Raw genomic sequence first — 22,781 nt, 5'->3', positions numbered from 1 at the left:
CCATGATTTTCTGCAAGGTTTGTGAAAAACAAATACCTACCTTCATCAAACAAATCTATACTTCTATACTAATATTATAAAGAGGAAATATTTGGATTTTTGTATTTTTGGATGTTTGTAACGATTTAACACAAAAACTACGAGACCGATTTTTTTTTTCGCTATTATAATGTTAAATTATTCTAAACTTCAATAATGAACCCCAAAGTGTAAAAAAGATGCCATAAAACATCTTTCATCGCATACGCTGTGGAAACTATTAATGATAGAACAAAATATTAAAGAATACATAAATATCTACAAAAAACTTTGCGATACCATATGTACTATAATTAATGTCATGTTTGTTTTTGGGAATTGGAGCTGAAAAATCTGTGCGAAGTGCCCTCGATTAGAGACTGTTTTAGAGTTCTGTGCACAAAGGGGAAATAAAAACAGGACCCCATTATTAAGATTCCACTGTCCGTCTGTTCGTTTGTCACTAGGCTATTTCTCATGAAGAGTGATAGCTACACAGTTAACTTTTCACAGATCATGTATTTCTGTTGCCGTTATAACAACAAATACTAAAAACACAATAAAACAAATATTTAAGGGGTGATCTTTACGGCAACAGGCATGTGCTTGAAATATTCACAGAGTATTTATTTGTATTTTCATTCACGTGGTTTTTTTGACGATTTTTGCTCATTTTGAACAGGACGACAAGGGGTCTGCTGTGGCCGAGCACTCAATGGACTCGGATTCGACGCACTATATCAGATTTGATAAGGTATCTGTACTTGCGAGAGAGGAATTTTTCATTCCGCGGAAAGTGCGTGAAGCCATCGAGATTAGTCGTCGGCCGAATTTCAACCGGGATAGTGGTTGGACGGTACCGCCGAGTTGGAAAACGGTGTTAAATACTTGTGCTGCGTCATCGGTGTGTGTGAACGTACCTTTACAGAGCGATGTTGTTAGTGTTGTGTGCTATCCTACATTTGACAGTTGTAATGATGGTGAAAACGCGGGTAGTTGTGTGCCGGTGTCAGTTTCGTCGGGTAGTCGCGCGAGCAGAGCAGCGGCGCGCAGTGCGCGTGTTGCAGCAGCCGCTGAGTCGCGTTGCTCCGAAGACGAAGGGCTACGGATTAGCCCGAAACATGTCGAGCTAAACTCGATTTAAGACGTGAGTTATCCGGGTCATTATATTTAATATGATTGTTGCTCATATCTAATGTTGTATAATAATGATAATAATAAATTCATTTATTTCGGAAAACTTGGCCCATAAAATAAATACCTTACAGACTAACATACTTACATATTTATAATCAATAATATTTAAAACTATTTTGGTGACAAAACGGCGTGACCCCGTTGTATAGATAGGTAACCCTTCGTGCGGGAGTCCGACCCGACTCGCACTTGGCCGGTTTTTTTTTTACTTTCCCCATGCGCGAAGCCTGTGCGAAGGTCACTAGTATCAAATAAAATGTGAAAATAAACGTAAATTCAAATAATAAATGTGTCTAGATTATGCATATTTAGTGCATATTTCGCCCTTTTTTTAGTGCTTATTTGCATGCACATTTTGGCATTTTGATAGTGCATATAATCCGATGTCTAGTCATGATAAAGAATAATTCTTAGTTTCTGGTTAGTTTTTCGAATTCCTTCAAAGACTTTCGTCAAATAAATGGTCGTGTACCTATCACTCATTCTAACTGTTTTACGTTTCTCTAGTGGTACTGTAGCTTTATGGCAATTTATAACAAAAAATCGAGGGCTCCTTGGTCAAACCCAATAACTCGATCTAATAATTCATAAAAATTTCGAATTTAAACTTCTAACATATTATTGTAGTGTTCTTTTTTTTAACAATCAATTATTTCGACTTAGGTATCGTGTTTGACCAGGGCACCCTCGAAATATAGGTTACTATTTGTTTCAAAGTGTTTTTGCACGAGTTTATTTGGTTGGGTTCGGCACATTTTGAACACTCATACTGTTGACTGTTGCTTAGTTTCAGGGTCGTAAGCGTAAATCCAGCATTCAACACCTGAGTAGATATTAAAAAACTGCTTTTGACTCGCTGTGATTGTATTTCTTAAACATTTTCTTGCATCATTCAATGCGAACCTCTTTTTTTTTGATTTGTTAAATTATGCGGGATCCATCGCGAACAATTTTTTTTTACAGCCAAATGTTCATGTTATATCTTATTTATACTCGACATGCTGATGCCCAGATATGCCTCTATTTCGCAATATGTAACCTGACGATCTCGCATTACTCGTTTTCGCACAGCATCGATATTTTGTTGAACAACAAGCAAATTTGAGCGTCTATCTCTGAATTCGCCCGAGAACATAAGACGTCTAAGATTGAAGTCACAAAACCAGTGATAGACACTTATTTTCGATGGGGCTTAGTCACCAACAGTTGAATTTACTTGATCGATGCACTGTTGTTGCGTTAAACCAGGCCGAAAATCATAATAAATAATCGCATGAAAATTTTCACGAAAGAGTTCCATTTTTGTAGCGACCTGATATTTCCTTTCACGGGTAAGTACTTTTGAACATAAATATCCCCTGATTTAATATTTAACGAAATAATTTAGATCAGTATCACTTGTACCATAAATACCAAGATAATAACGTACTGAACGTATAGCGGGCGACGCGTAAACTTTCATTGCGGGTTTTAAATTATTTATTTATTATTTATTTTATTTATTTGACTGGATAGCAAACGAGCAAATGGCAAATTACGTGATGTTTATGGTATGCCTTGTAAACACGCAATGAAAATCGCGGCGGAACCGTCAATACTATTGTATCCACTGAACGTCACAGTAGAAGCATTTCATTATTCCTCTGTCCGTTGAAGACAATAGTGTTGTACCTTTCGATTTTTTAACTCGATTCTAACAAAACAAGACATTACACTGTGACTCGATTTTCGAAACAGTGGAATGTGGGTGTTTAAATGTGATTGATCCTTTGTGAGTTTTTCCTTGGATACAAAGTTCAATAGGAGAAAGCTTGTATAGTCTTTAAATATATTAATTTTAAATTTGATTTTCAGCTTTCAGAAGGATTCGAAAATAAGGGAAAAAAATATTGAAACAACAGGAAATGTAAACTGGTTTCCAACAAACACAGCAAGATTTGTTCATTTCATTTTTATCAATACTGCTTCACCAAAACAAACAAAATAAATGTCGACAGTTGATCAAAACCACTAATCCGACTATACAATGTGTATTGAAGTTGGTAAGACATATATTCTGTCGTTTAGGGGAGGACGGGGCTGCAAGTTCCCGGGGTAAGTTGTTCCGATGGCAATAACTTTGTAAAGAAAAGAGATAGCAATACGTGTGAAGTGTGCCGTTTGAGCATCAGGCGACGTGCCGCGCGCGCCGGCACCCATCCATCTTAGTTACTCCAGCGCCGCCGGGCTGAGTGGTGGTGTGCACGGAGCTCATAAAACACCACGTGAGTACATTTTTTCGTGTTTAAACTTTTAGATCTACTTTTGTTAATTATGGCCCGATTTACATATAACTTTCCTATTTTGTAGTCACAATAGTAAGGTGTCTTGTAGTTCATGTGTTATTTGAATTCATTCTATTGAATTGATGGTTTGGCAGTATTTGTAAAAAATGAAATTTGGGGTTGGATGTTCCCTCCCGGAGGGGCTGCTTGTTCCGCGGAACAACTTACCCCAACGAACCTTCAATGTTACCTATAATTTTTAAGATCATATTTTTTTAGGATGCGTACCTACAAACGAAAGTCAGAAAGAGGGAAAACCTCCGAAACATTACTGCGTCAAGCTGCAAATGCTGTCATTAATGAGGGAAAAAAAGTAAAAACAGTTGCCAGAGGACTGGATATTTGCCACATGACGCTACGTCGATATGTTAATAAATTGAAAGCCGGTAAAGATCCTACAAGATATAAATGCAGGACAGTATTTACTGTGGAACAGGAGAAACAGCTAGTGGACTACATTTTAAGGTGTTCCTCAATATGGGTCAATATCGGCTCGCATACTTATTGGAAGTCCGAATTTAATGTTTGTCAGAATGATCCTTTGTCATAACTCTTTTTTCTCTGAATCCAATAATTGTTCAGAATTGTTATAAAACAAACAGAACCTAACCTATAGTTTTCTATAGGATGACCATTTAAAAATCTCAGAAAAATGTAAAGTGTCACTGAGAAAAAAAATATGACAAACGATGATTTGGACAAAGATTACGGTATGACTAGCGAAGAGTATGCGAACTTTGGCGCTCCCCCTCAATATACTTTGGCTTGCTGCCAGAAGAGGTGCGAAAACTCGCATGTGAATGTGCTGTAAAACTTGATGAATGACAAATATGACTTAAAAGTTAAAAGAAATGGTTAGTTGGAGGTTTCCAGTGTTTTTTTGTTGTTTTTAAAGTTCATTTATAAATGATATTGTAACGGATAACTCACTTCTTAAACCGAGTTTAGCTCGACATGTTTCGGGCTATTTCGTAGCCCTGCGTGTTACGGCAGCCGCCGAGTCGCGTGCTCCTGAGAAGAAGGGCTACGAAATAGCCCGAAACTGTCGAGCTAAACTCGGTTTAAGACGTGAGTTATCCGTTACAATACTTACAATATCATTTAATATGAGTGAGTCTCACGGTAGTTTCATGTTCAGTAATAAATCTGACAGTAATTATAATACATAATATATCATAAATCCTTTCCTGTAAGTTGATAGATCTCAATTGTAGTTTTGCGTCGGTAGCACTTGTGGAAGCCATGTGGCCAGTGAATGCGGTAATATTGGAGGATGAATATGATAGGCACCTGTATGAGCTGGTCGGTGTGCGCGTGCAGTTCGGAGAGCACCGGCGCCGTCTGCTCGGGCGTGCAGTGCTCCAGGATGCGCTGGATGACGCGGCAGCCGTACGGGTGCGTGGACAGCGCATACACCTGCCCCGAGAACGCGTTGATGATGAACTGCAGTGCCGCCGGTTCTACGCACTCGATGCACTTCTGCACCTGAACACAAAATACCTTCTCATACACACCTAACCTAACCAGCTCGTTACCTGCATGCGATGCCTTTCGCATAGACCATGATGAATGACCGTGACCGAATGATAATTCTGCTACATACAGTTAAGTACACATGTAGTTAAGAAATTCGCATCGCACAGCAAAATTTATTAATTTCGCATAAACAAATCGCTCAAGCAAGTTCACAAAAACAATTCCCCAAAAAAGACAGCGACACTTAAAAAAAAAACATTTAAATGTAAATTATACAAGTTAAGGCTACCATGTAATTGGCTAAATTTGTTAAATTGCATCGAATATTTAATATAACGTAAAACGGAGCGAGTAGGGACAAAATTGAAGTAAGAAACCCGATAAAAAAAAATCATATGAGGCAAGTTGATTTTTATAGATAAATAATGTTCCGGTGGTATGAATTTCAGTTCAATATCGATTATTCTGTCGTTTAGTTGTTATACTTTAAACAATCAACACTAAAATATATATAGGCAAATCCCAGCTCACCCCGTAGTGGGGTCAGAAGGCATAGAAACAAATAGAAAAAATACGATACGAAAAAATAAGATATAATATGTAAAGATTAGCGTTTACCCGCGGCTACACACGCGTTAATCATTAGATAAAGCAGTTGAATTGAAATTCCGGGATTTTATTGAATTCTCGGGTGAATTCCCAAAAATAACACCGTAGTTTTCATTGACGTTAAATTAAAACACAAAGGTTGTTATTTAGATATTTTATCCCTATCCCGTGTGAATATCGGGATAAAAATTACCCTATGTTTTAATCCAGATGTCCAGTTATCTACATACCAAATTTCATGACTCTAAGCCCAGCGGTTATTAGTTCCGAGATTTTATCCCTATCCCGTGAGAACATCGGGATAAGAAGCAGCCTATGTGTTATTCCAGACGTCCAGCTACCCACATACCAAATTTCATACCTGGAAGCCCAGCGCAGCGGTTGTTATTTAGAGATTTGATCCCTATCCCGTGGGAATATCGGGATAAAAATTATTCTATGTTTTTATCCAGGTTATAAACTAATTTATTGCTAAATTTCAATCAAATCCGACCAGCCGTTTCAGCGTGAAGAATTAACAAACATACTCACTCACTCACAGACTTTCACATTTATAATATTAGTAGGATATAAAACTACTTTTAGAGCAAGCTGAACCAGAAATTTTAAAAAAGCAAGTGAAAACACAAAATATTACTTTAATTCATACCCCCCCCCCCTCCACAATCCCTTCTCACCTCGTTTTACGGTAGGTAAACAATCTTCATAAACAGACACTAAGTCGTGATTTCAATTTAATAACTGTAGATATAGGTTAGGTACCTTTGAGGCTGCAGTGTAATATTTTTTGCTAACTTACGACATGATTCCCGTTTTGGTCTTTGACGCACTTGAGCACGTGTCCGTCCAGCTCGCGCACCACTTCTTGCTGCTGCTCGGCCGGGATGGACTCAAGCGCCTTCTGGATGACGCGGCACCCGTACATCTGCAGCGCCAGCGCCAACACGTGCCCGCGCACCTGCACAATCAATTATTGTAATGTCGATAATTACTCATTTATGGTTAACGCTAACTATAAGAAAAATCAGAATCCAAATTTTACAAATCATTAAATAAAATTAATGTAAGTAACTAGTTATTAAAAATACCACAATGGCGACTTAATTTCTGGTCGCGACAAGCACTCGTAACACGTCAAGGACAACACTAGACTGCTTATACTTCATAATAGCGAAATGCAATTATATCCGGTTTTACCCTATTTTAAACCGGTAGTAAGAATACCGGTAACGATTCCTGCTTCAAAGTACTATATTAAAACAGCAACAATAAATACCTTTTGGGCCAACGTAGTCTTCTGCTCAGTTGTTCCAAATTCAAAGAATTTTTGTATAACATAATTTCCAAACACGTCAGTCATAAGACTGTAGGCAGCCCCGATAATTTCATTGAATACCATTTGTTTTTCTTGTACTGTCGCTCTTTCTAACTTTTGTTGAATGAATCTGAAATCAAAAAGTAATATAAATTACTTACCATTATGGTACATGCTTCTTATTTATAAAATAGTGAAACATTTTTATATTCCCTACAGTCGTATAGTCTTTATAAATAGCATTTTTTTTTAGTGTACGGTCCAAACTTAATTCTAATTAAAATATCGAAGGCATCAATATTAGTTTCATTTATTCTTTAACTAGCAGTTGCCCGCGACTCCATTCGCGTAGAATTCGTTTATAGCTATCCCTCGGAATCTGTGCAATTTTCCGAGATTAAAATATCCTATGTAAATAAGTTGGCAAATTGCTAACAAAATCTTATTAATAACAAATTCATGTGCTTCGTTTTCGATACCTTTGTCCATACATTTCGCTATTTTGAAAAAGGGGTAACTAATGTAATGTATGTACCTATACAATTAAAAATTAAATTTCTACAATGCCAATTATAGTATTTTATGCAACTGTTGTTTAAGACCAAGTTATGAAACGTTGTATACAATACTTTTTCTACGACCACTTTTAAATCATCATCATTAGGCTAAAGACTTCCATTTCTACACACTTCTGACACATCCAACACGATATTAAGAGTCCACTAGTGCCAAACGGCGCAAGCGGTTTTGTACCTTACCCCCGCGTCCCTCTGAGTTGAGATAAATCGCGTGCAACCGCGATTTGTTCGTAGGCGTCATGTGACAGCAACGCGTTTTCGCGCGCAGCGCGGCGCAATACGGTAGCGCTAAAGTTTTTCAGAAATGTCAAGACGATCGTTTGTTATGGATTTTGTATTGAATACGTCGTAGACAGACTGACTGCTATGACAAGGCTATGTATGACGTTACAATTTTCCACGTTCAAACTGATTCAATTTTATGTAGGGTAAACCCTCCAGTGAATGAACACTTAAGAAACTTTTCTACTTTGAAAAATCACTCCTCTGTACTTATTAATAATTGTAATGGTTTTATGTAATTTAATCAATCGTTATTTAATAAACAAGAATTTAATTTCTGCTATTTTTTATTACGTGTATAGTTTCTGAGTTATGGAAGATCGATTTATGTGTATGTCGATTTATCTTCGACAATGTCGACCTTCGTATAAACTTTCATCCCCTATTTCGCCCCCACACAGGAAGAATTTTAAAAAACGGTCGAAGAAATATCTGTTTATCTCTTAGCACGTGCCCAAATGACAAGTTTCATAAAATAACATAGATTTATCTTCGATAATGACGACCTTCCATATGAACTTTCATCCCCTATTTCATACCCTCACAGGTCGAATTTTCAAAAAAAGCTCAAACAAATAACGACTTGTTTCTTTTTAAGTGTCTAAATGCCAAGTTTGATGGTTTTATTTTCGACAGCGGCGAACTTCCTCCATATAAACTTTCACCCCCTATTTCAACCCCTTAAAGCCTCTTTTTCACGATAAAAATAGCCTATGTTTTTTCCCAAGCTCTATTCTATCTATTCCATCGTGAAAAGCACAATGTTTAGTCTAGGCCAAAAGTGCAAATGAAGTCTTATTATCGAAGGCCTCCCCATCGGGTCGGCCTTCAAACTAACTCGATCATCTATTGCTTACTCTTCCTCCCGCCTCTACAACAATGTACTAATCGAATTCTTTGTTCAGAATCAAAGGCTAGTCTAATTATGGCTAACATAGTCTATCACCTAACGGGGTCGCCGTACTAGTTTCTCTAACTACTTCGGCGAACGAATTTCGTCTTTACGTTTTGACGACCGGATGGCCAAGTGGTTAGAGATCCTGACTACGAAGCTTGAGGTCCCGGGTTCGATTCCGCAGATATTTGTATGAATAATACCAATGTTTGTTCTAGGGTCTTGAATGTTAATATGTATTTAAGTATGTTTATCCGGTGTCAGGGGTCCCCTGACATTTATTTATTTATTCATTAGTCTATCCGTCTACTGCGGCGGCCATATTAAGGCAGTGGCAGCTGTCGCTCGCCGAATGCGACCGACTACCTTGTTCTTTAGGGGCGGTTACACTGAGTCGTTCACCTAATGCGATCGCCGAACTTGTCAAATTACTTAGGCGTCTAAAGCCACTGTTACACATGCTAGTTACTAGCACGATAGCATGCTACTATTGAGCAAATGCTATCACATACTAGATGTGTGTATAAGGACACGTGCTACTACTACACGTGGTACTTCAGGTACTAACAAGCTTATAAGCATAAGCATGCTAGTAACGAGCATATGTAAGACGGCCTTTATGCTACCGTGCTCTTCACTATTTTGCGGTCGCCGCATTGCACCATGAAGCGAAGGATTCAGTGTAATCGCCCCTTTACACTTTTGCTGTAGCCGTATGCAGCATGCGGCGAACGACTTAATGTAATTGCCGCTTTCCGTCCAAAGCGAAACAAACGTGTTTTTTATTAGTATAATAATATTTTACTAATACTAGCTTTTGCCCGAGGCTTCGCCCGCGTGGAATTCGGTTATCGCGCGCTGTTCCCTCCGGAACTGTGCATTTTTCCGGGATAAAAAGTAGCATATGTCACTCTCGGGCCCATAAACTATCTCTATGCCAAAAATCACGTCGATCCGTCGCTCCGTTTCGACGTGAAAGACGGACAAACATACACATAAACATACAAACACACACACTTTCGCATTTATAATATTATTATAGTATATACTGTAGGAAGTATAGTATGGATATGGATTAATTGCTGTTCGTGTTGTCTTGCTTAAACTCGAGAATGGCTGGACCGATTTAGCTAATTTTGGTCTTGAAACATTTGGATGTTCAGGGAAGGTTTAAACGGTGAGAAAATATGGAAAAATTGCGAAGAACATACTTAAAACGACAATCTAATCTAATTTTCTGATACAAACTGTCTTTCAAACATTTGATGTTCCTCCCGTCAGTCCCGTCGGTACTGTAAACTCGGGTCCCGCGAATATAATAGATATATAATATGGTATTTAATAATTTTCGAATCAACAGCATATCCACAATATTCGGATTATCGCGTATTTACTTCTTCTTTCTTTAAAAAAATATGGCTCTATTGGAGGACAATAATTTTGCCAGTGTCTAGTAGGTAGGTTTTGCCGAATTATGGTAAAAAAATCTAGAAAGCGAAATATGAGAGGTAATGGTGGATGAACGATGACAGCGCGAATCATCGCGTATTTTAATTCAATTCAATTTTTGGGATAATATGGCCCCATAAATTGAATTGAATTGAAAAACGAGATGATTCGCGCTGTCATCGTTCATCCACCATTACCTATCTTTTATGGCGTTATTTAGATTTTAAAAATATAAAAAAATTACAATTGGGCTTGGTTGTCAAATATTTATAGGTGCGTTGAGAATTCACGTATTAAGATTTCAAAAATCAAAATTAAGTGTCAGTTGGACTTGTTCATGACTTGGTTATCAAATATTAAATGATGCGTTCAAAATTCACGTATTTCGATTTTAGAGCGTTTTAACGTTATATCAGATCCGCCGATACCGATATAGCAAGTAAAATTTATGTATGAAATTTGTACCTATCTTTCAGATTATCCGATCCGATATCGGATCATATTTTATACATTTTACTTGCCCATTTTAATCGGATCGGATAATGTGGAAACGCTCTCAAGAATCCAAAGAAATTTGGCGAATCAGAAAAAAATGCTAGATGTTCGGCGTTCAATCTCCAGTGTTGTATATGTATTGTAAGCTTTTTGGGCCCATTTTAAAAAAAAATCTACTTCTTCAGAGATAGGCAAAGGAAAATTATTCCATGCAGCCATGCAAAGTTAAACTATCGCGCAACGATATGCTGTGAAGTTAGTAGTACTGGGATATTAGTGACCCTGTGATAGTACGCAATTTGGCAGCAGAGTACGCGAGTACGTTAGACTACTAAATAGTACGCCATTCGTACTATTTTGTACCCGAATGGCAACGCTTCAAAAAAGTGAAGGAAAGGAAAAAAATAGCAAACCAAACGCCGCCAGCAACGCTCTGCCTGTTCTGTTTTGTCTGTCCAATAATTTGCCAATGACAATCGCCAATGTACTTAACTATTTGCCACTTAAGTTTGAAACAAAAAGTTTGAAACATCCGTTTGAAACAAAAAGTTTAATTTTATTACGTTTTTATAATATCCCGTCCTTTCACTCGCGTATTAAATGACATAAGCGTCAGCGGGAAGGCAACATACGAACTTCGAGTTTTGTACTTCGTAGTAGCCAGTCAGGTACTTAATATGTAGGTCAGTGCTTAAAGAGCTTTACAGACTGCAATGCAGAATAATGAATGGATTTCTTTTTTCCTGAATGGCAACACTGACATGGATAATAGATCGCTCGCTTTTGGCTCGAAATTCGAACTTGTGATTTTATTTTGCTTAACATACAAAATGTACACACCCAGTATCATACTTTCTCAAATTTAAGAGGCTGTTTCACCATCCATTGATTAGTGTTAACTGACGGTTAAATGTGATGCCGTCTTCGTCTATTCGAACAAAACCAATTGAGACCTAACCGCCAGTTAACACTAATCAATGGATGCTGAAACAGCCCCTTATTCGCGATTCCCAAGGTCAAAGAATCGAATTGCTTTAAAATTCCATAGAAATAATGCGTTGTTTGGGAGAAACGTGCCAAAATGGTGTTGTAGAGCGCCATCCGGCTCTGTCTCGTTTTTTTTTCCGTTCTGGCGGTGTGTGTGTGTGTAAAGACGGACCGTTAATACCTAAAATGAATCAAAATAGAGCCGTTGCAATGCATGTTAACTTAACGCATTTGTCGCGTTATTTTGTTACGAATAAACCAGTTTAAGACTAAAGCAATAAGATTTAACATTACAGTGCAGCAACGCACCGTAAAGAGTGTTATACTAGTGATACTCAATTCGTTATGTATGTTACACCATGTTAGTCTTGATTTTCGTTAATTTTAAGGGAACAATCTACAGGTCAGATGAAGTTAATTTCTCTTAGACACCTGTGGCCTAACTCTTACTGTTTAAAAGATAATCAAGTGTTAAGATAATAAATTCTTTGAAGTAAAGGTTACGTAAAGGTCCTTTATTTATTATGACGTTTTTTCGTAGTCCATAACTAATCCGTTTTTAATTCACACATATTTAGCAAATGAAATATTTTGTAAACATGTGGATTTCTTTGATGTCTTTTTTATATCTCATGTTAATGTCATGTAAAAAGTTAATTATCAGGTTGTTCATACTAATGAACTGAGCCGTCTGCTGAAGTTAACTAAAATAAAAAATAAAAACCGTATATACTTACTCCTGAATTTTTTAATTTTTTTCTACCCAACAGTTTACATTTTAGAAGGGGGGGGGGGGGGGGCGCTCAATATTTAATGAGGATTCCGCTGAGGCTATGGCTAAAGATATTGCTTTTCACTAATGATAAGAGGAAATAAAAGAAAATAATTAATATTGTAGCGCGAACCTTATTTTGGTTTCCGAACGCAACCTGTGCCTTCTCGCTCGCTCGGCATATCGCTCTCTCTCGGCTAGCAACTCCAAACGGTCGCACGCGCGCGCATTTCGCGAGACGTAATTTTGTGTATAATTATTATTCTTGTGAACCCAAATACTAACTAAGAAGACGTTTCATTATAGATATGAAAATAAGAAGACATTTCCTTTTGTCCTCCATCGACAATATTATATTGAATGTTTCTGCCCTAAATGTTTCCCGCAATATTGATTTTAAGGTATAGGTACGACACGACTCATAATAATGGCATTTCATTCTGAATAATAATTAAACAGTCTTGAATACAGAATGATTATTGGATTAATCATTACGATCATGATGTTAATGATTATGATTATTCATTTTGCATCATGAATAATATTTTTTGCATTTTACAATCAAAAGTTGATACAAACGACGACCAAAATCAGACCATGTTATCCATATACCTAACATGGTCTGATTTTGGTCGGCGTTTCTATCAACCTTTGATTGTAATAAAGTAGGTACCTAGTTAATTAGTGACTTAACTACAATACTATACTACACTACTACTATATGACATCGTGTTTTTTTTTGTACATATTGATATATTCTTTAATATTGTAGAACATTTTTGGTTCTTTCATCAATAGTTTCCGCAGCGCAAGCGATGAAGTATATTTTATGTAATTGTTTTTACACCTTGGATTAACTACGTTAGTTATTTATTGATTCAGTACGGATACCTGATTTTTTCTCCTGATTTTATGCTTCATTCTAATGGTGAAAGAATTTTAGAAAGCGGTCCAGTAATTTGAGTTTAGTCATAACAAACATCCAAAAATACAAAACTACAGATCCTCTTTATAATATTAGTATACTTAGATATAATTTATTAGTATAGACTATAGTTAAATTAAGTTAAGTTAATCTAGAAGCACATTTAACGTAATTACCTAGAACCGTGTTGGTCCTGTGAGAACTCAACAATATGATTAGCGAGATCACGGAGTTGCAAATTGGGGAATCTGTTGTTTCGGAAGTCTTCTAGAAGGCGCGAACGGCCAGCAGGAGGCTTGTCAGCCACCAGTGCACCCACCGACACGCCACCCACACCCACGCCACCTACGCCGCCGACGCCCACTCCAGCGCCCACTAATTCTGTAATTAAATTATACAATTCAATGGCTTGAATGTATAAGTTTACATTTCACAATTATAAATTCAATAAATACCTAATACAGGGCAAATTAAAATTTCAAAACATTAATAACCGAGCGATATTTGTTTTTATAGGTAAGTGCCTACATTATTTACTAAGTCTGAAACTCTCCATTGAAATAAGTATCTTTTCCAATAATACAGTCATTTGGTTAAAAAAAGGGAGTTATCTGGAAAGTTTCCAGGCGTTTTAAATTGGGTAATTTTATAGATTTAAATGTGCTCCTTTCGAATTTCAACTTTGCCACCTCATATCTCTGCCGCTCGCGCCACCATATTGGAAAAATGGCAACTTATAGCAGTTTTTTACGATATTTCTTTTCTCCCCCATGCTACGACGAAAACCTTTATAATTATATATAAAATTAAATTAGAAAAAAAACCTACATGTTCTTACAACTTCATTTGTAAAATCTATAGTTTCAGCATACCAGCGCCGCAAAGTGTTTTCGCAATTGAAATTAGAAAAGAGCTAATCAAATTCTACAAAATTAGCCATATTCAAAACTACCGTAAAACTTTCCACGTAAAACTATCAAATGGTTGTATTATATAAAAGCAACAGATACATAATTATGTACTTAAACAGTAAAAGCAACAGTATTCTGTACTAGAGTGGAGAGTAGAGTGTACATTTTGTTATAAATTTTATATACTACCTACTCAAAAGAAAATAAGGGCCACGGAGTTTAATTGATAAAACGAAAATACTAATAAATAAATTTCATTCTAACATTCCGTGCCCAAAAATAATTTTATTTATACTACATAACACAATACAAATACTTTTCATTCACTTTAAACATATTTAGATAAAAACACAAACGTATTTTTAATTTCATTATCAAGGAGCGGAATTTTCATAGCAAAAATCAAATGTCAAGAGGGATTGACCATTGTGTTTTATCGACTGTCGATGTTCAATTGACAGTTAGCACGATATGTTTTAGGTAATGAAATTAGACCTAATAATAATGTAATGGTAATGGGGGAGGCCTTTGTCCTGCAGTGTAGGCTACAAAAAAAAATAGACGTGTGTTTGTTACAATTTAAACAAAACCGAAACGGAAATGTTAAACAGTGTAACTGACGATAGACTAACCTTTATTCAAAATAACAGAATCAAAATCTATATATCTATACTAATTTATTATATTTTCTTCATCTTGTCTGTAGTAACAAATAATTGTCATTGTTTCTCTACATAGTCACCATTAAAACTAAGAGAAGTGAGAGAATAATTTAAAATTAAGAGAAGGATATTACTTTATCCATTTGTTAATTTTAATCGTTTTTCTTTTACGAATAACCATTTTGGTTAACACGGGAACCTAATAAAATAATACTTATGAAAACTCAAACGACATCAAATGTCAAATGTGACGTGGCGTAATTTATTTTAATAAAGAGATGCTAGTAGCTTATCAAAGAAGGTTAATGTTACTGAATAATGCTAAAAGTCAGTAACATGCGAAAAATCGATAACTGGAATAGTCGATAAAACACAATGGTATTGACCCTCGTGACATTTGATTTTTGCTATGAGAATTCCGCTCCTTGTTCTTTATACCGGTGAAAATCAAGTCGTGGCCCTTATATTCTTTTGTCTAGTATACATTTGCCAAAGATAAAATCACAAAATTGATTGTGAAAAGGTCCACTCCCCGTTACGCGTTTCAGTTTATCCTCGACAGGGCTGCGGATGGCGTCAAATAACACATAGGGTGATTTCAAATAGTGTTTTAAAATTCATGTTAAATTGAAGTTCAAATATTTTTAGTTGCATTTATCACCTTCTTAAATTAAACGATAACGCCACTTGAAATGAGCAGCAGTACATTACGTCTTAATATCTGACTGACATTGTCTTTCAGTATTTTATAGTAAGTAATTTACAGTAATTCAATAATGAATTGACGTTGTGATTGTTTAATTGTTATATTTTCACAATATGTACGATAACCAAAAGTTGATCTTTACAAGAATATCTTTTCAATTTTCGGTTTTTGGAGGTATGTGATTAAAACGTGTGTTGTTCTTGCTGCGATCAAAATTTAACACCGAAGATTAGCAATATCAAAGACAGAGAGACTACCAAACGCACCTTGAATTAATAAATAACGATTCCTTTCATTTATTATGATTATTATGACACACTGAAAATTTGCAATGCAACACATTAGACAACATCAATGTATTTCATTTTATGATTTTAATACATTCTTCACTTTTATTAGGTATAAACAAACATAAGGTTACCCGGGGCAAAAGCGACCAAAAAAAATAGTATAATATTTTTGCCACCCTCTACCATGACCTATATAATTAGAAGGGTTATACAAAAAAATTAACTTAATTGCTCACATTTCAATGAGCGGTTTCAATTTCAGTTACACTACAAACCGGCTTAGGTTTTCCAATAATTTATTTAATTGTTGCACGAGAACAGTAATAGCTACATTCACCCCACCGTGAGGTTAATGTGACTATTAGTTATAACATTGTTGTAATCAGTAACTATACTTTGGGGGATAGCAGTACACGTAAATTCACGCAAGACCTATCCGAAGATGGTAGGTATCTAGTTGCTGAGAATAGGGTCCCGTCTCCAGAAAATTCTTGTTTTAATTTTAATGGGGTAAATGCAACTATTTTCCATAGTGGCCAGTGTTGGCATACTACTTATCGATAAAAATTATATGCAGCGCGCGGCGCCGTGCACGAGGGCGCTGCGCACGCTCAACCGGGTCGCCGCTCAAATCGATGTCTTTTGTTGTTCGCTCAGTGAATTCACAAAAGTAACTTTATTTGTTTTATGTTATTAATAGTAAGTACGTATAAAATGTAAATTAGGTATAAACTTTAAATATATGAGGTGCTTGCTACTCTATCGTATTGGGTAACTGTAATGATAGATGTAATGTTTATTAGAAATAAATAAATATTTGTGAATTAAATTAAACATTATTTTTTTACATTTTTTCCTTACCCTTCTCTGACCTGATATTTCCATGACCTCAGTATTTGTTGAAATATTTAGCTATGCAGCTTGAATTTTTAATGCAAATTGAACTGTTTAATGTTTCGAAACATCTTAATTACGATTTCATTTGTTAATTTTGAGCTAAATGTTTTTTTATTTAAGCTAATTCATTTGTCTTTTGTTATACGAGGGCTGGCTGGTGTTTCCGAAATACCAGATTAAAAAACAAATCAATTAAAAAATATATATGTCATTGTAATCTCTCGAGTTTGGCGTAAATGCAGAGGCAACGTGAGTTAATTATAATAAATCTAGTAATTTTTAAAAGCGATTCAAAGAAAACTTGTTTTCCATTTTCATGAAAATGGAAAAAACAGAAGTGCGTGCGGTAATTAAGTTTTATGTTTTGAATGGCAAAACTGCAACTCAGATAAAAGCCAAACTGGACCGTGTTTTGGGGTCTTCTTCTCCATCTTTGAGCACAGTTCACACTTGGGTTTCCGACTTTAGACGTGGTCGACAGAGCTGTAACGATGTTCCCCGCAGCGGACGGCCAAATGAGGTAACGACTCCAGAAATGATCGATAAAATTAAAAAAATTGTATTGGATGATCGCCGTGTAAAATTGCGGGAAATAGCAGAGATGGTCAACATTTCAAGAGAACGCGTTCTTAATATTTTGCACCAACATTTGGCAATGAATAAGCTATGTGCTCGATGGGTGCTGCGTCTGTTGACAAATGAGCAGAAGCAACGACGCAAGGATCTTTCGGCGGAATGTTTGAAGAAGTACAGGTCTAATCCTAGGGAGTTTTTACGTCGATACATAACGGTTGACGAGACCTGGATCCACCACTACACGACGGAGACAAAAGAACAGTCTAGGCAGTGGACAAATCGCGGCGAACCGGCACCAAAGAAAGCCAAAACGATTTTGTCAGCCGGCAAAGTCATCATCATCCCAGCCTATATACGTCCCACTGCTGGGCACAGGCCTCCTCTCAGAACAAGAGGGCTTGGGCCATAGTTCCCACGCGGGCCCAGTGCGGATTGGGAACTTTACACGCACCATTGAATTGCTTCGCAGGTTTGTGCAGGTTTCCTCACGATGTTTTCCTTCACCGCAAAGCTCGTGGTAAATTTCAAATGTGATTCCATTCCGCACATGAATTTCGAAAAACTCAGAGGTGCGAGCCGGGGTTTGAACCCACGACCCTCTGCTTGAGAGGCGATAGGTCAAACCACTAGGCCACCACGGCTTTTAGGCCACCACGGCTTTTGCGGCAGCCGGCAAAGCGATGGCAACCATATTTTGGGATTCCAAAGGAATAATTTTAGTAGATTATCTACAGAAAGGAAGAACGATAAACGGTCAATATTATGCTGACTTACTGCAGAATCTCAGTGACGCAATAAAAGAGAAAAGGCCTCACCTGCACAAGAAAAAAGTTTTACTTCACCAGGACAACGCCCCTGTTCACACAGCTAAAGTTGCAACCGCCAAAATCAAGGAATTGCACTTCAAATTGCTACCCCATCCTCCATATTCGCCAGACTTAGCACCTTGCGACTTCCACCTGTTCCCAAATCTTAAAAAATGGCTAGGTGGACAAAAATATTCCTCAAATACTGAAGTCATAGAAGCTGTAAATGGGTATTTTGAGGGACTTGACGAAACCTTCTATCGGAATGGGATAACAGCATTGGAGAAACGTTGGGCTAAGTGAGTGGACTTAGGAGGTACCTACGTTGAAAAATAAAACATAAAACATGTACATATTGTATTATTTCTGTGCCGTTTCGGAAACTTATCAGCCCACCCTCGTAAAGTCATACATGCTTCGCACCAATTGTAGATCTTAAATAGTATTAAAATAAATGTGAAATTCATTTATCGAAATATCGACACGGGACATCACTAGCGAATGGCATTTTTCATACAAAAAGTATGGGGCTATTGCAACTGTTGAAATAGTTGCAATAACCTCATGTACAGTCAGCGTCATATAGAACGTAGCAGTCAAGATCACCAAATACTTGGAAACATCCAAATAGTCATTAACATTGACCCAATGAAAGCGATCAAATTGCTCAGGACATCCACCGTGTACAAATAAATCGGAGCAGGCACATCACCACTGGTAGCGTAGCAGCCATAATATCCAAAAGCATGGGACACACTAGAAAACTGAGCTTTATTTAAAAGGTTTAGGGGCTGTTTCACCATCCATTGATTAGCGTTAACCGACGGTTAAATGTGATGCCGTCTCCGTCTATTCGAACAAAACAAATAGAGACGACATCACACCTAACCGCCAGTTAACACTAATCAATGGATTGTGAAACAGCCCCTTAAGGTTTAATCTCGAGTAGAGTGCGAAATAAATTAACACGTCATAAGATTCGACTTTTTGTTTTTGACAATCACCGAAAAGAGTACCAACTTGTCTGTGATCGTTCCGTCTCTTTCATTTGGAGCCTGACTGCTTTTTTCACATTTTTATTTACATTGTCAGAATTCCGGATTAACGGATTTCCTTTTAAATATGGCTTGAATTGACCAGTATGATTACATTATAAAAGAGTTTTAATTTTATTAAAAAGGTAATGGACATGATTGACATGTGCATTTTGCACCAAGAGACTGAAAATAAAACACCGTTCACATTGTAGAGGACTAGCTAACTGGATCATTGGACCTTACACGGTATGTAATAAAGTCAATTTTCCTGTGGTGTCCCATACTTTTGGATACTTTGGCTGCTACGGTACTAATGTCGGCTAGAATGTTATAAAGTATTTGGCGACGTGCGTGCTCCGGTATATTTGTACACGATGGATGTCTCGAACAATTTGACCGCTTTGACTGAGTCACTAGTAATGACTATTTTGCTACGAATAAATAATAAGTCAGAAATTGTAACTGCGTCATAAAAATGGAAACTGTGTCCTAACTGTGTCCTGTGCTAAAGTGCGCATGCACGTCATTTAAATTTGACTGACATTTATTATGCAAGTTTAGTCAGCTCACGTCAAGTTTTCGCATTATCGATTGTGAACAGCTCTAAATTATCATGTACATGTGTAACGTGTGTTATAAAAGGGGTGCAGGAACAATGCAAAATTAAAATGTCCAGGGATCACTTTCCACTAGTAAGTAGTCGTAATATTAGATTTAGGGGCTGTTTCAGCATCCATTGATAAGTGTTAACTGGCGGTTAGGTGTGATGCCGTCTCTATTTGCTTTGTTCGAATAGACGGAGACAGCATCACATTTAACCGTCGGTTAACGCTAATCAATGGATGGTGAAACAGCCCCTTATATTCAATAATGTTCAAATACATTATCAGTTGGAGATGTTCAGTATTATGCAACATCAAGTCTGTGGTCTATGGCTCACATAATATAAAAGACAGTTTCCTCACCCCTCTTCATACTTTCTTCTTTCCTGTATCGCTCAAACAATAGATACAAACAGTTTATATTTTTCACGATTTTTAGTGTGAATAATATAAGATACAATTACAGGGCTCGAACTATTAGTGCGGATGACGTGAAAACGGCGTCATTTTGATGTGGTAAATAAAATGAGATTAAAATAAGAGAAAGGTAAGGTCACCCGGGCGGGCGGGGCGAAAGCAACTATGAGGCTAAAGTAACTAATTGAACTTTCTTTCAACGTAATTGTTTTTGTATAAAGAGCCATTGGTTGGAGCGTAGTAAAATCATTGCTTTATAACATAAAACACCGATGGCATTCCTAGATCGCTCACTGTTGTAGCGACAGAACAAATTTTATCAGCCGCCATTTTTACGCAACGCTTCGCAGTGTCGTGTTTATTTTTGTTAAAAAAAATATTACAAGCCGTTTTCTGGCAAAACACAAGTTCTTCCTAAAGAAAAGATAAAACTAAAGTGCTTTTGGTATATTTATTTGAACTGTAGGTTTTCCAATTAATATTTTATTGATATAGTAACAATAACTTCAACTTTTCGGGTACAGTCAGCGTCATTATAGTACGTAGTAGTCAAGATCACCAAATACTTGGTAACATACAAAATAGCTACGAACAAATAATAAGTCAGGAAGCGTAACTCAGAACAAATTCCACACAAAAAGTGGCCATACCTAAAACCAAAACGACTTATGATTCAAATACGAATCAATTTCAAAGTTGCAAATAGGCGTGCTTGTTGGTTGGTTAAAATTCAGAAACAAAGTAGGGATTGGTTGGCTCGCGTGATGCAATGTCAAATACACAAACTGCATAGACAACTGGCGTTCAGACGGATCACTTCTTACATCTAACGTTTCAATGACAAGTCATATATTGATAATGACAGCCTGTTTTTTAACGACTTAAAGGAAAAGGATGAGGTTATCAATTCAGTTGTATTTTTTTGGCTGTTACCTCAGAACCATAGATTACTAATATGTAGCTAGCTACAGATAAGACAGTAATTTATTGTTGTTTCCTATTATTGACGTTGTAGCGCTGTTAGATTTTACAGTCTGTGGTACTTGTTTGACAGTCGTAGGGCTTTCCACAGGTCGATATAATCATTATCGATAGTCTCCAGTCAATGCTAGTGATGCGCTGTACGATAAATGGGAGTTACGGATGTTTTGTACTAATTTAATTTTTATTCATACTCGTATAAGTTATGAAATAAAACGACCAAGTGTTTTTAATCTTTATTAATTAAAGGGTCTCTTTCCATTAAATTTATATTTGAATAAAATTTTGAACATGGAGCTATTATTGCAAAGGTTAGAAAAACTTACCCTTAGACGAGAGTGGTACACCATGAACCATTTCCTTTTCCGTGAACAGGCAAGGATACGAATATCGAATCCGCGCACCTATTCGATCGAACTGAGTATGGTCAAAATGTCTTTCACATACGCGTTTCAACAACAGTTGACTCTTGGTTAAAGCCACCAAATAAGGGCTAGTCGGTACTAGCAACGACATCCAAAGATTATGTTAATAGTAGTTTTTGGGCATGCAAAATAGTTTGTGAGTGGCACTTGTTGGATTACAATCAACAACACAACCTTGAATTTTGCCATATTGAAAGTCAGTGGAATATCACTCGCACTAAACACTACCGCAAGTAGAGTATTGTATTGTTAAACAGACGAGGATGGCTACTCATGGAACTACAACTCGACCAAAACGGGAGGAGAACGCAAGATAATACCCGCACTCAACTCAATGTTTAAAACACAATGACGGGTAAGAACATGACAACAAAGAAATGGCGGCGGTCCACAGATTGTAATAATATCATACAAATGGCAGCGCTACAACGTCGATGAATGAAACTAAACTGTCAGGCCCCGTCAGAACTCAGAACTCCGTCATTTATGAAGCGAATTGAAAAAAAAAACTGTTTTGTCTGTGTTTGTTTATGAATACTTACATCTAATTTAGTCCCATAGGCACAAAATCAGGATCCTAAGGAAATCGAGGGAACTTCAAATATTGTAGGGGCACCTATGGTAATTTGGATATATTTAGTAGTAACTCGTGCATTTGCTCTTGAAAATCATCATTTGATGGAGTGGAACTAATGATAAAGACAAGTGAAGACCACAGTTGACCACCGGTGTTAGGTACTATTCAATAACAAGCATTTCACGGGTCTAATTTCAATTATTTTACAATGCACGTGCTCGGAAAGTGCCTCTTGACGTGGGTCAACATATCCATAGAAAATTAGTGATTCCTGCACGCATCCACAAGTGTGCAGTAAAGTTGTATGGATTTACTTACCGCACTTGTGCGGTAAAGTAACTTTTTAAATTGCCAAATGATGTCCAAACTATTGTTAAAAAAATAAGTCTAAAGAGTCGTTATAGTTAGGCTTTGAACAAATAAGAAAACGTTTGATGCAACCAACTGAATATTTACTGTTAAGATAATACAGATTAAACGCGACAGAAAAGAGAACATTAATTTTTTTTTTTCATGTAAACTCGTATTTTAATTCCGTCTAAAGTTATGAAAAAAAAAGGGAATAAATTCTT

At 36.7% G+C, this 22,781-nt stretch overlaps 1 protein-coding gene across 2 annotated transcripts in view; it reads right to left on the bottom strand.

Moving 5' to 3' along the window:
- The window catches only part of pum (pumilio), a 136,134-nt gene that overhangs the window by 15,704 nt on the left and 97,649 nt on the right, over positions 1 to 22,781 (bottom strand). For both annotated transcript variants that reach the window (XM_074091547.1, XM_074091555.1), the window contains exons 5-8: positions 13,499 to 13,703; positions 6,901 to 7,069; positions 6,424 to 6,582; positions 4,830 to 5,024 (exon numbers count right to left, since the gene is read on the bottom strand). In XM_074091547.1, coding sequence (XP_073947648.1) covers positions 4,830 to 5,024; positions 6,424 to 6,582; positions 6,901 to 7,069; positions 13,499 to 13,703 — 728 coding nt within the window. The remainder of the gene's footprint in view (positions 1 to 4,829; positions 5,025 to 6,423; positions 6,583 to 6,900; positions 7,070 to 13,498; positions 13,704 to 22,781) is intronic.

Source organism: Choristoneura fumiferana, chromosome Z (assembly GCF_025370935.1).
Source record: "Choristoneura fumiferana chromosome Z, NRCan_CFum_1, whole genome shotgun sequence".
NCBI lineage: Eukaryota > Metazoa > Arthropoda > Insecta > Lepidoptera > Tortricidae > Choristoneura > Choristoneura fumiferana.
Note: the sequence above shows the minus strand (reverse complement) of the source record. Positions and strands in the feature narration are given on the sequence as shown.